The sequence below is a fragment of the Apteryx rowi genome, unplaced genomic scaffold (genome assembly GCF_003343035.1).
Source record: "Apteryx rowi isolate R43461 unplaced genomic scaffold, aptRow1 scaffold_44, whole genome shotgun sequence".
In the NCBI taxonomy this organism is placed as follows: Eukaryota; Metazoa; Chordata; class Aves; order Apterygiformes; family Apterygidae; genus Apteryx; species Apteryx rowi.
In genome coordinates, this window is record NW_020450694.1 from 480,033 (window position 1) to 493,032 (window position 13,000).

General features: G+C 51.7%; 1 protein-coding gene across 1 annotated transcript; it reads right to left on the reverse strand.

Moving 5' to 3' along the window:
- Positions 1-1,270: 1,270 nt before the first annotated feature.
- LPIN3 (lipin 3) lies at positions 1,271-12,247 on the reverse strand. Its single transcript, XM_026076811.1, has 18 exons — positions 12,046-12,247; positions 11,383-11,478; positions 10,087-10,322; positions 9,706-9,813; positions 9,080-9,200; positions 8,475-8,907; positions 7,519-7,618; positions 7,216-7,385; positions 7,045-7,138; positions 6,409-6,478; positions 5,741-5,833; positions 5,123-5,184; positions 4,713-4,842; positions 4,240-4,388; positions 3,996-4,082; positions 1,916-2,068; positions 1,481-1,592; positions 1,271-1,378 (listed from the first exon to the last, which is right to left on the reverse strand). Exons 1-18 carry the CDS (start codon positions 12,235-12,237, stop codon positions 1,271-1,273), a joined length of 2,514 nt encoding a protein of 837 aa, XP_025932596.1. The 5' UTR covers positions 12,238-12,247.
- Positions 12,248-13,000: the final 753 nt, after the last annotated feature.

Here is a 13,000-nt window from a genome sequence, read left to right on the forward strand (position 1 = left end):
GCAGAGCTGCGTTTTTCCTTGAACTCTCCTACATGGGGGCATACACAGGGAACTGGCAGGCTGCAGGCATGGGAGATTTGCCTCCCAAGGTTTGTCTCCTGTATTAAGTCAGCTTCGCARCTTTACCTGAAGGTAGTAGGTAGAAAAATTCCTTTTCTAAGCTGCTCCACAGGCCCAGGAGGCTGCAGGTTTCCTTTCCACCAAGATTAGACCCCTTGACAGAGCACTTCATGAGGATAAGCCCACCCACATTTGTGCAAGGACTCAGAGTCTGGCTCCCCCGTTTTGTGCACAGGACTACAGGGGACAAGAGGCAGTCTGGATTAAGGCACTATTTATTAATGCTATTAGTGAAGAACACTCCAACCCTGACCACTTCCAGCCACCTTTACGAGTTGGTAGGACACATGATACCTTCACTCCATCAGCTACCAAACTAGGTAGCTGGACTGTCTGGGAACACCAGTCAAACCAGAGGTAGCAATAGCTATGCCAGAGGCTTATCAATAAAACAGTGATCCATCACCTTTAGAAAAACAACCATGCTTTAAACATATTAAGAACCTTAAGAAAACACCTGGCATATAGGAAGTTTCAATTTAGTAGATGAGTTTTTCTAAAGTCGGAGCTCCCCTACCCCCATTTTGCCCCTTGAGAAAGAGTATTTCTAGTGCAGAATATGACCCGTATCAGAAGTGCAATATGCCTGAGCAGCACACAGGGGGAGGAGATGCATCTGTTGCATCCAGTCCTGGCAGATCCTCATCCTCATGGGAGAGTCCTTGGCCTAGTCTCCACAGGCAGCAGGGTCAGGAAAAGTCTTCCAAGTCAATGACAGGCAGTGGAGGTCTCCAGTAGGCAAAGTGGCTGTACTCTGGACACATCAGAGCAACGTTCCCATCCTGCCCTAGAGGAGGGAAGATCAGCTCCACCAGCTCTGACAGCCGCTCGTACCTAAGGGGGTAAGAAAGGAATTGCAGCAGGAAAAAAGGGGCTTGAGGCAATCTTGACTGCAGGGGCCTTGCAACTGGGTAGTTAAGACCTCCAAGCCCATGCTAGAATTACGGCATGCACTAGTCCATGCTCAGTCATGTAATCACATCCCAGCACTGCCATCACAGAAATCCTCTCAGCAGCCTGCTTGGCTGGCTGCATGGGAGACAGTCTAGTTTAAGTCAATAGAGTTTTGTTTGCTTTTTTTAATCCCGTGAGACTCTTTCTTGGGTTAAATCCAGGTTAACCCAAAGGTGCTAAGGAGCAAGCAGGCAGCTTACGTTGACTTGTGGTTCTTCGTGAGCTCCTGGGTCAGCTCCCCCTTGGGGTTGACAGTGAATATGCGACACTCTGGCAGTCCCACTTGCTTGTAAGCGTACACATCCTGCCAAGGGAAGGCCAATAAGAAGCGTGAGAACCACAGAAACATGCTACTACCCCTGCCTCAGCCAGCACCCTCCCCTTCATCTCCAGGGGACCCACTCACATTGACTCTGTTCCCAAAGGCTGCAAAGAAGGGCTGCTTTGTGGCAAACAGGTTTCGGATATCCATCAAGCAGGCAATCTTGAACACCTCTGGCTTCTTCTCAATCACCTCCCTGCAGCGCAAAGGACATGCATGGAGTCAAGGTCAGAGCAGCATCACCGGGCCAGGACTGTARACAGCCAGACTGTTTGGGGCTTGAAGAAGAGATTTGAAGGGCAACAGAAACTTCRTCCATTGCAAGAGCTTCACCACAAAGCTTTGGGGAGGGCAGGCCCAATTCCTCCTGCTGCCTCCCATGAAAGGCATCCAGCACCATGCAGGTCAGATGCAGTTTAAAGCTGCAACACCCCTCAGCTTTGAGCRTGGGGAGAGGGAAGTGCCATCACCATGGGCACAGGAAGGTGCAGGGCTGGGGACAAAGAGAGGAACAGGTACCTGTGGAAGGCAGAGATGAGGCTGCTGGGGGCAAGAAGGATGGGGCCCTTGGGGAGGGCGCAGCCTTGCTCATTGACCCATTTCAGGTAGCCTTTGGTGATGTGCGCCATGCCGATCGCTCTTGCTGAGCAATAAAGGAACTTGTAGCCGTTGCTAGAGAGAGTGCAGGGAACCCTTCAGAGCTGTGATCCAGACAAGGCACCCTTTGATCCCTCCTGCCCTCACCTGAGAGCAGAGGGCAAGACTGAATGTCTGGCCTAACCCAAATCTGCTTGACCCCTTTCGCGACACCCCTTCAACAAGCAGGAGGGCTTCACAAGTGGTGCAGCTTGCTTGCTCAGAGGAAACCCAGATGGATCTTTATCCTTGTTGTGACAAAGCCYAAGGAACAGAGGTGAAGACGGGCCCTGTGCCATCTTCCAGGCCCTTCCTAGCAGCATTACTCCTGCTGTAAGGTGTCCTTCACTATTTGGAGTCCTTCACTACTCTGTGCCCCACAGCTGACTCCTGCCCTTCACATGGAGTCCTATCCAGACACATAGCAGAGGTCACAGGCCAGCATATGACAGCACCTTTGTCACATCCTTATGGCCTCAGTGCAGCTTACGGGGAGCTGGACACAGCCCCTATGGGCCCTCCAAGCTGCTAGCGTTGCTAGTTTGGCAGCTCAGGCAGACAGTGCACTGCTCTTGCAGGATCAGAGATGGTAACAGATATGAGGTGCAGGTAAAGGCAGGCCCCAGCTTTGCAGAAACACATCCGTGGCTCCCAGGTGTGGCACCACAGAGGGGCCGAGTCCAGCTTCACCTCCCAGCATCGTGGGAACAGAATAAAGTAGTCCTGTTTCCACACTAAGCCTGGCCGAGCAAACAGCAGGCCGACAGTGCCTCTTAGTGGCCAGAGATCCCAAGTCAAAGGGACAGACCTGGACCCTAGGCTCCTGCACAAGCTGCTACCTGCAGCCACAGGGACTGAATTGCAGCAAGAGTGAGCTGGAACAGCATCAGACCTCAAGGCAGGTTTATCTCCTAGAGGGTAGAAATATCATAAATGAAAGCTGGGTGCCTAAAAAGGCAGCTGTCACCAACTGAAGAGACTGGAAAGGTTGAGTAAGCCCTTGTGCCCTGTTGTGTGCTGTTGTACTGCAAGCCAGAGAAATTGGGCACAGCTAGTGGYCCCATAGGCACTTTCTTCTCTGATCTCAGCCTCCACAGTTGCATCTTCAGTGCTCAGCTGCCTCCTGTTTCTCACTTGTCAAAGCCCCCATCGACACACTCCCTCCCAGCCACATCCCCAGGGAAGCTATTGCAAGTGTATGTTCCCAGCATCTCAGGGGAAGACCCTATCCATGCAGCTGCAGGCCTCACTCCATGCTCAGATCCTCTAGATCTGAGCGGGACATGAGCAGATCAGGCCATATACTTGCTCCCATGTGCAGGATAACCCACAAACCTCCTGGTTCTGGTTGCTTGAGGTCCTGTCCTGGCAGCAAGAGATAGGAAGTCCTAGGCCAATTTTGTGGCCATGGAAGGATACAAGTAAAGCCAAACCCAAAGTCTGCAGARGGGGGAAAAGAGCTATGAGCTTTACTCAGCGTGAGTTGGTAGCAATGGTGCAGGTGAGAAGAGTCAGGCAGCAGAAAGCTTTGAACAAGCAAACAGGAGGGTTTGCCACTACGGTGGCACTTYTCTGCTTGGCACATGAGCTTCCCAGACAGCCCTGCCGCACAGCCACAGAGCACAACCACCTTTCTCTACCATGTCCTCCATGCTTGGATTGCAATGACGGAAGATGATTGAGGGAGACTTGGACTATTAATGCCACACTGTTGACAACACAGCAGCTTGCTCAAGTSTCTACAGTAAAACCCCCCTGCCTTCCTCCCCCAGATCCAACATCCCAGACAGCACAGCAAGCATCAGTCATCAACTACATCAACAGCAGAAAATTAAGGCCAGTTTGGCCATCCTCAGCCAGTGAGGAGCCCCGACTCTGGCTCCCAGACCTTGGTACTAGGCCTCTCCTCCACCACCCTCCTGCCTCCCCTCAGCCTCAGGGTGCTARTCAACCTGATACCTACAGGTGGATTTTGTGGAAGAGCTTAGCAATCCCATGATGAGTCCAGTCTTTTCCCAGATGTGGCAGGATGTGCCCTAGAGCATCTGACCTAGCGGGAAAGGGAGAACAGATTAGGCAGATCCAGCCTGGTGGATATCCAGAATGCAATGGGGTTGGTGCCCTCCTGGCTGCTTATGCAAGCCTTGAAAGGAGACTTTCCCCTAACGAGGGCGGCACAGATGCAAGGAGGGAGAAGGACACTTTACTTGGTGATGGTGCCATCAATGTCCGAGATCACCACCTTGTCGTCCCAGTTCCACAGGTAGATGGTGGCCTCACAGCGGCATGTGCCCTGATACTGAGTTGTCACACTGAACGCCACCTCGTTGGGGCCATCCTGAAGATTCAACCTCTCCTGTGGCAAAGGGGGAAACACGCCAGGGAGATGACACCACCAGAACATGGGGGAAAAACAGCCTTTGGCGGTTCAGCCAGAAAATAAGACTCTCTGAAGCAGAGTCCTCAAACATGGTACACAAGCACCAATTTACTGCTGGTCCAAAGCCCAAAGGCCAAGACTGTCACTCAGTCAGGCCACAGAGGCCCCAGGGCTCTAAGAGGGAGGCAACCTAGGGCAAAAATACTTGGAAACCCTATAAAAACATAGGGTCAGGAGTAGAGAGTCCTATGAGAAGGCTGTGCACACAGACAGACACCAATGAAGGAGGAGAGTACGTACAATTTGTCTGGAGGAAAGCCGCAGAGATTTCTTGTAGGTTGGCAGAGATTTCTGTGCTGAGGCATCCTTTGTTAAAGGGTCCCCAGAATCCAGGGGCTCGTCGTCACTGGACGATACYTCCTCCTCCTGCCTACACAAGGAAGGAAATAGCCTGTCTGCTTTTCCATGCAGGCCATGGCTTTCCCCATGAACACCAAGAGAGAGATCTGGAGGGGAKCCAGAAGGAGAACTTGCCTGCCTGGCTGTGAAGGGCCTTGCCTGGCCTGGGATCAGCCAGAGCATTAACAGAGCTTTCTGCCCTCATACACCAAGTGGATTYGGGAATAACTGGCCGTTTAGAAGACATCGGGTCTCTTAAAGGCAACCCTCCTGCCCTAGCTAGGGCCCAGCAGCTGGAGGAAGGCACTCACCTCTGCTGTAGGGAATCCGGCTGCAGTGTCCCTGCATCAGCCTTCCCTGGCCTCGTTTGTGGCTGCAGACAAAGGGGCATCRTTAGCACCTCGCTGCAGATGGAGCCGAGGGTAGCAGCAGAGACCTCTTTGCTTCACTGGCACTTGGAGCAGCGATAACAAAAAAAGCTGTGGCAACGTACCCCCATCCCTTCGTGTGGGTAGTGCTACATGGAAGAGGAACTGTGACCCACTGCCACAGAAGACAGAGAAGGGAGGACAAGCCAGCCCCAGCAGGGTCTGCAAGGCAAGCGAGCCTGCAGGCATGCTTGGACTCCATGGGGTCACAGGAAGCCCAGAGAGGCCTCAGCACTGCCAGGGTGGTCTGCTCCGCACAGCGGTGAGCCTGCATGTGCAGGCACATGCTGGCACTGTCCTGCTGCTCAGGTATTGACAGGCCTGAGGGGACCAGCCACCTGCAGAAGACACCTTGCCACCAGGTACTGCTGGCCTCTTCCACACTCAACCTCAGGTCATCCCCAAGACCCTGCTGCTCTCCTCCCTCCCTGCACTTGCCAGCAGTCAGAATGACTCCTGCACCCAGGGACACAGTTGTCACAGCCACCACTACGAACATACCTCCTCCGTGGGGAATTCTCGCCTCCTCCAGGAAAACCACCACCTGCTGCCTTTCTTTGGCATCTTCTCCTTCACTAGTCGGTTGATGGTGCTCTGTGAATGTGACAGAACATTGAAACAAGTCATTCTTCAGCACAGAGATGCTAAGCTGTCCAAGAGCCTAAAGGAAACCCTTGCCCAGGCAGGTTTTTCTTTGCAAAGTCATTTACAGGGTAAGATGTGTGCAACTCTCCTGTCATGTCATGAGACAAGATGATTTGAGGGGAAAGGTACCACAGCTTGTTCTCTTGATGCAGCTTGAAAAAGCATCTGGAGGCCTTATTCCATGAAGTCCCAGCCAGCTCCACAGAGCCCTGGAGCAGGCTTATGCAGGTCCCAAATCCTCTCAGATTCCCAAGTCATCTGGCTCCTGCCAGCCCTTGCACAGATATAACCATTGAAATAGGTCATTTTTGACAAGGAACTCTCTGCTTTCCAGGTTTCAGTGGAACCCAAGTAACTAAAAGCCACCCCCTAGGTACMTCTGAGGAAAGGACAGGGTTTGTAGGCTAGAGAAACCCTCAGCYCTGTCCCAGACTGCTTGCAAAGCCCAGGGAAGCAGCTTGGTCCCACTGCACTCTTGAAGCTCCACTGACAAGTAKGGAGAGCCAATGTGTCGTGCCACTGACCTCAGGAATGTTCCTCTGGAAGGCTTGCAGGGAGAGGACCATGGGAGCAGCCACTGCCCAGTTGTAATACCTGGAACAAGCCAGAGGGATGGAAACATCACAGCACACAGACCACTCAGTCTTGGGAAGGCAGCAGAGAAGAGATAGGCAGAGCATCTCCATGCAGTCCAGACAGTAGAAGAGGTCTGAAAGATCTCTTATGTTCTCTTGGGAATATAAGGACAAGTCACAGCTTGGCTACAGCTCTTTCCACCAGCAAGGCAGCTGTCATGGCCTTTTTGGTCTAGAGCATCCCTCAGGCATGTCCATTTGATCATTACACGCAGAAAACGAAAAACAGACCACGTACTGCTGAGAGAATGTGTGAGCAAGCAGACTTTCCAGGGTGGGAGGACAAAAGGAAGAGCTGGGCGCAAGTCTGGACGCCTGCCAGGGCAGCACAGTAYCACTTCCTGGAGCCACAAGGTCTGTTTTCAGATTACTGTTCTACAGCGCGGCTGCAAAGCCCCTGCCCATAGCTATTACATTATAATAATCGCCTCAGATGGAGGCACATTCCTACAGGAGCATTTCTGTAGAGAAGAGGCCACATCGGTTATCTTGGGACAAAACAGGCAGGAAGAGCGGGCCACTCACTTCTTGTTGAGCAGTATCACCAGGTTTGGATCATCAAGGATTCCTGGATTCTCAGCAAACTCCTGGTAGGAGATGATGCGCTCCATGAACTTCTCTGATGGGACAGAAGCTGTGTCATGCCACTGGTGTACACAACAGGTTTTGCAATAAGCAGATTCCCCTCATACCTACCATGAGAGATCTGTCTGCTGCCCCCAAGGCCTCCACACAGTGACAGAGCAATTGCGGGCATCAGATCTGAGTCAGAGTCCACAGGGCTCTCAGCAGAAGAGTCAGAYGGCAGCTGGACACACAGAGGGCTGCTGGGGTCAGCCACAGGCTTTGGACTCTGCTCTGTGTCACTACCAGCAAGAGAAGAAACAGAAGCAGCATCAGGGAATAACTTTAGATGCACCCCAGATCCTTTTGTGTAAAATAATAATTTAAAAAAATTGCTCAAGAAGGTCTGAACTTGGCTAGTTTGGGCATCCATACCTCCTGGGGAAATAGAGAGCCACCTGCTCCTCGTCCAGTCTGGTGAGATCTTCCAGGTAAACATCACTGGGACCCAGGTGAGGACTTCTTTTGCTGGGTCCTCAATGCACAGACAGAAGGGAGAGAGCTTAGTTGAATTGCCTTTCCAGCCTCTCAGGATTCAACAAGAAAGCTAACAGCATTTTCTTATATGTTCCACAGATATGTTATGAACAACAGAGAGAGCATCTCTTCTCCTACTTGAAAAGCTGTCTTAAAGTAACAGCAAGAGAAGTACCCCAAGACTTCTGCACAGGCATGAGATCACCCGCAAAAGAGGACACAAAGGACAGGCCAAAGTTCTGCTTATGTTCTGCCATGACAGTCCCAAAGGTGCCATTTGAAGTTAGCACCATATGGGATATTACTTTGTGATCTCTCTTCACCCTCCCCTTAGTCTTCCCTGTCTTTCTGCAGACAGTTTTATTTTGGATTTATGCTGACTGGAGGAGCAAGGTTGCTTAGGACCCTTAACAATCAAAAGGTCCTTAARTATGGTATCAAAGCAGATGTATGCYTGCTCTGCATGATTTTCTACCTGACTTGGCATGCTAGGGATGAAGAAACAGGCCAGGCCAGGGGCTGCCAGACACTTCAAGCTAAGACATGGCCTACACTGCTGAAAAAAATCTAAGCCTGCACAAGGACAAAGAGTTAAGGATCGACTTCAGGAAACTTAAAGAACAGAATGACTTCTTGGAAGGGTAAGGGTCACTGAAAGGAGGAAACAGGAGGAATGCCTCTTCAAAACAAAGGAGCTGGTAGCATCCAGAGGGGGCAAACAAACACATCACCTCTCTAATCCTGGGACGGTCATGAGCAGGTTATGTTGAATGAACAACCCAGTCCCCCTGTTCAAGTCCAAAYATGTCTGCAGGCTCAAACACTGCTTCCAGCAGCACCAGTAACCTGCTCACCTGGTTTCTTCTGGCTTTCCAGGTAGGACTCCGGGTTCTCCGAGCCTGCCTGCCTCAGGCAAGCAGCTCCCTCAGCAGCCAAGGGCTTTGAGTCTGGCTGAACCTCTGGCATAACGCTCTCTCCTCCCTGGTCCTCTTGCAGGGCTGAGGAAGGCTCTGACAAGCTCTCAGCATCCCCAGTGCTGGGAATGTCCTTCAGTCTGGGGGGGCTGTTCCCTTTCTGGGGTGTGGGTGTTGGCTCAACAACAGACATGGCAGAGGAACAAGGTGCATCCTGCAGTCCCGCTAGGCTTGGACCACCTCCCAGACCTTCAGAGGTGGCAACAAGGTGRGTTGTTTCATCCACTGGGGCTGGTGTCTCTGACACAACAGTTGCTGCGGTAGCAGTGGTCTTTGTGGACTTGGCTGATTCAACTCGCTCCGATATATTCACCTCAGGGAAAGCAGAGGAACAGGTTTGAGTACAGGAAGTAAACCAAAGCATCAGGTATTAGAGGACAGCCCTTCTGATGCTGCCTGGCCACAGCTTCTGCCACTTTCCCTCAGGTCTTTCAGGCACTCCCATCCCACCAGTCACTAGAGGGGGAGCAAGAGCAGAAACTCACATGAGGGAGCCTTCCCCAGGACCACTGCATATGCGATTCAGCCCCTAGAGCAAAACTCTCCTGAGGTCTGATCTCCAGCTCAGAGTCACTTTTGGGAGAAGATAGATGGCTCAGGGGGAGGCTGCAAGAAGAGAAGGCGAGATTGGACCTGATCTACCCCATAGCCCCAAATTTTCCCATCACTGCAATGACATCTAGGGCCAAGAGCCCTGTAAGCCTGATTCCACAGAGAGTCAGTCCTGCCCCATAAAACCTACGACTTACAAATGAGAAAGACCTGTGGGAAGCTGCAGCCTGGGGAAGCAAAGTGATATACCCCAGATTGTCCAGCAGCTGGTCAGTAGCAGAGGCAGGGATCAGTCTGGGACCAAGCTGAGAGCCCTGTGTACATGGTCCTCTTGCTTCTGTGACCACAGCCAGGAGAAGTCTCCCTCACAGGCCCAGACAGGACTCTTAGCTTTCCTCCAGCCACATCTTATCAGGCCAAGAAAAAACAAAAAACAAAAAACCCCTTCYTTTCCTGACACTTCCAAATCCTTTTTCCTTAAAGCCTGTCCCACCTCTGCAAGGCATGTTTCCTGCTCTTGCCAAACCCGAGAAGAATGCCTTTACTCTGTCACCATTACCTGTCCACAGAGGCCAGCTCCCCATCAGAATAAGGGTAGATCTCTTGAGACTGCAAGGACCCCGCTTCTTCTTTGGGGAGATCAGTGAAGGAGAAATACACTGAATCACTGAAAAAGAAGGAGGTTAGCTATGCACTGGGCCCTACTCTCAGGTGCCTGTCTCATCTCCCATAAAGTTGCTAATATCCAAATTTTCCATTTCCACTGGCTTTCCACTTTTCCAGTCCACTGCAGTGACCCAAGTAAGTACTTCACAAAAGGCTGGTGTTTGAGTCAAAAGACTTACATAGAGAAACAGGCATGTTTCAGCACTGCAGAGCATCAACGAATCAGCCTGAAGGCTTGGCCCACTGCATCACACTGCCCAGAMAACAAGCTTACCTGGGGGTTGGCAGCCTATATTTCTCTTCCAGAGACATTTCACTTTCAGTGTCCTTGCAGCCTTCTAAACTGGACTCTGCCACCTCCTTCCGCTTGGGCTTCTTCTTGCGTCGCCTCCTCTTACGCAGGGTCACTTCAGAGCTCGAGGTCTCCTGCCCCTGAGAGGACTGAGCTATGTCCTCTGGGCTCTCCTCCATGGGGATGGGGGATGTGCAGAGATGGGAGAGAATGTTTCCCTGAAACATAGATGGTAAGACAGTCCTTCATCTCAAACTCCCTCCTTTTCCATGGCTCTTCTCTACGCAACTCACAACCATCATAGCCAACACCAAGCCCCAGTCTTTGGAGTGGTTTTGTGTCTTGGCCTAAAGGAGATGTTTTGTACACACAACATAATAATAAAATAATAATAAAAAAAATCCAGCCACAAGAAGGAGACATCTTTAGCACAGACAAGGAGAAGCAGGCAGAAGATGGCACCAAGAGACTAGGAATATGGAGACTGCTGAAGGAATTTGGCTCCAGAGCCCTCTCTGTGCTACAGAAGTAGTCCTGTCCAACCCAGTCTAACCCAGTCCAAGCTAGCAGTGACCACAAGTCAGGCTGAGAAAGAGCTGGCTGAGATTTCTGGAAGCAGCAGCTAGTCTTGTCCCACTTCCAGTGGAGCAGACAGTCTGCCACAAGATCTGGCTCATTCTCATCCTTGTCACAAGATCCCTCAAGAGACCAGCCCAGAGGTATCTGGCTGGCTGGCCAGCAGTCATGCCCGGGGAGGGAGGCCCATCTGGGATGCAGATATATGGTCTAATGCTCCCTCAAGGTGCTCCACAGCCCAGGTCCCCCACATAGATTGTGAGGTCCTTTGAGAGGAACCTTTCCAGACATACAAACTATCAGAGCAGCTAGTGGAGTTACCCCAGTGAAGAACAGCAATCCAAGCCTGGTCCTTCCACCTGAGCCCCACACTTCCAGGCAGTCACAGCAAGAGAGAGAGAGAGAGAGAGAGAGAGAGAGAGAGAGAGAGAGCGCACGCACAGCCTAAGGGCTCCTCAGGCATCTGTGTCCTTCAGCATCTTCAGATGTGCCCGTTGGCCACTCCTATGGGTTGTTCACATGGGCCTGCTCCTTCAGGCCACTAGCCATCTCCTAGGCTTTGCAGGACTGAGCACTGAAAGCCCCAAGCCTCTTTGTGGATCTGCCCATAGCAAACTGGTAGCAAGAGAGGCACTGGACCCACATCACAGGGAGACTCAGAGCAGCAGCTGAGAGATTCGCATTCACTTCTTCATCACCAACCTCATTCTCCTCTGACTCCTGGACAAAGAAGGCCTCTCCATTATCGCCCAGCTTCATGTGCAGGTCCACAGGCTCCCCATTGATTTCAATGTCAACCTGACAAGGGGCAAAAGAAGTCTGTTCATCCAAACCCACTCACCCATCAATGTACAAGACAGCCCTTCCCTGGGAAGGGGACTGGTTGGGTTTGCTCAGAGGGCTGACAGCCACCTGGTCTTTGAGGCAAGGGACCTCTCCCAGCTTCCCTAGGAAGCACTATCCTCTTTGGAAGAGGATGGGTTCCATTCTGGGACATCCCTTTGAAAACTAGCAAACACCCCTTTCAGCAGAGGTCCCCCTCCCTCAAACATTTTTTTTTTTTGTAAGCATAGACATTGATCTTCCCTCTCATAGACCTCTTCTGCTCATGTCAATGTCTCTCGGTTAGATGCGCCCACTTTGGGGACACCAAGGATGCTCTACATAGATCCTAGGTCCAGAGACACCAAGGGAAGTATAATTTCCCTGCCCTCCCCCCACCACCACCCAAGAAACTGGCTTGTGCTACTATCAGGACTGTGACAGGGGAGAGGATACAGCTCTCCTGAACTTAGAGCAGAAAACACCCAGAGGAAGGAACCCAAGGTCCCCAGCACCTGCCCTGCCAGGGCAAGCACCACTTACCACCTTCTCCTTCGAGCGCAACACACCCAGCTTCCCGAAGCGCACATGAAAAGGTGAGCACTGGAAGGAGTTATCAGGCTGCCTCACCACGATGACATCGATGCAGCCTGTCAGGGTGGCTGGGTTCAGACCCCTGTACAGCTCCTTCACAGTGACGAAAACGGTCTCAGCAAGCTGCCCCACGTAGTTCATTGTTTGAGACTGCAGCCAAGATACAAGAACAAACTCAGTTCAGGGGGAAAAGGACTCCACCAGGCAGACACAAGGGTCAGTTTACTCCAGGAAAGTCACCTCATTTCACAGCTGCAAACACAGCCCCATCAGGGAGACAGGTAAGCCATTAGGGAAACTGAGGCAAAGATACGAAGGGGCTTAATAGAGACCAGCCGGGGAGTTGGTGAGCACCAGAGAATGGAAGAGAAGCCAGAGCACTAACCAGCATATCTGCTTTCAGGAGAGATGCCTTTGCCATCAGGATAGACCATCACACTTGTCCCTTGGGAGGGCAAATACTACTTCACAACTACACCTTGCAATCAAGTTATTAACATACCATTCAAACAAGCATTTGGTTGGAGGGAGACATCCTGCCCGGGACTGTCCTTAAAAGCTCAGGGAAGAGAGGTGGGAAGTCCAAGGAGCTGCTACATACACCACATGCTCACGTCATTCAAAGTGCAAACCTAACATTGCCCACTCGGAGGTGTACACGTACACATAGCCAAAATGATCAGATGGGGACCTTGTTAAAACTGGAACTCTCTGGTCTTCACTCCTTGGCCACTGCCACCATCATCCAGCTTCCCAGGGAACCCCAGGAGAGAGGCTGCTGCTGCCGGGAGTCGCAGGCTGGCCAAGGACCCCCAGACAGCGTTGGAATGACATTTTCATGAGGCTCTGAGGTACTCCAAGGTCGCACAGTTTCTGTTTTTTATTAGCAAGAACATTTGGAAGG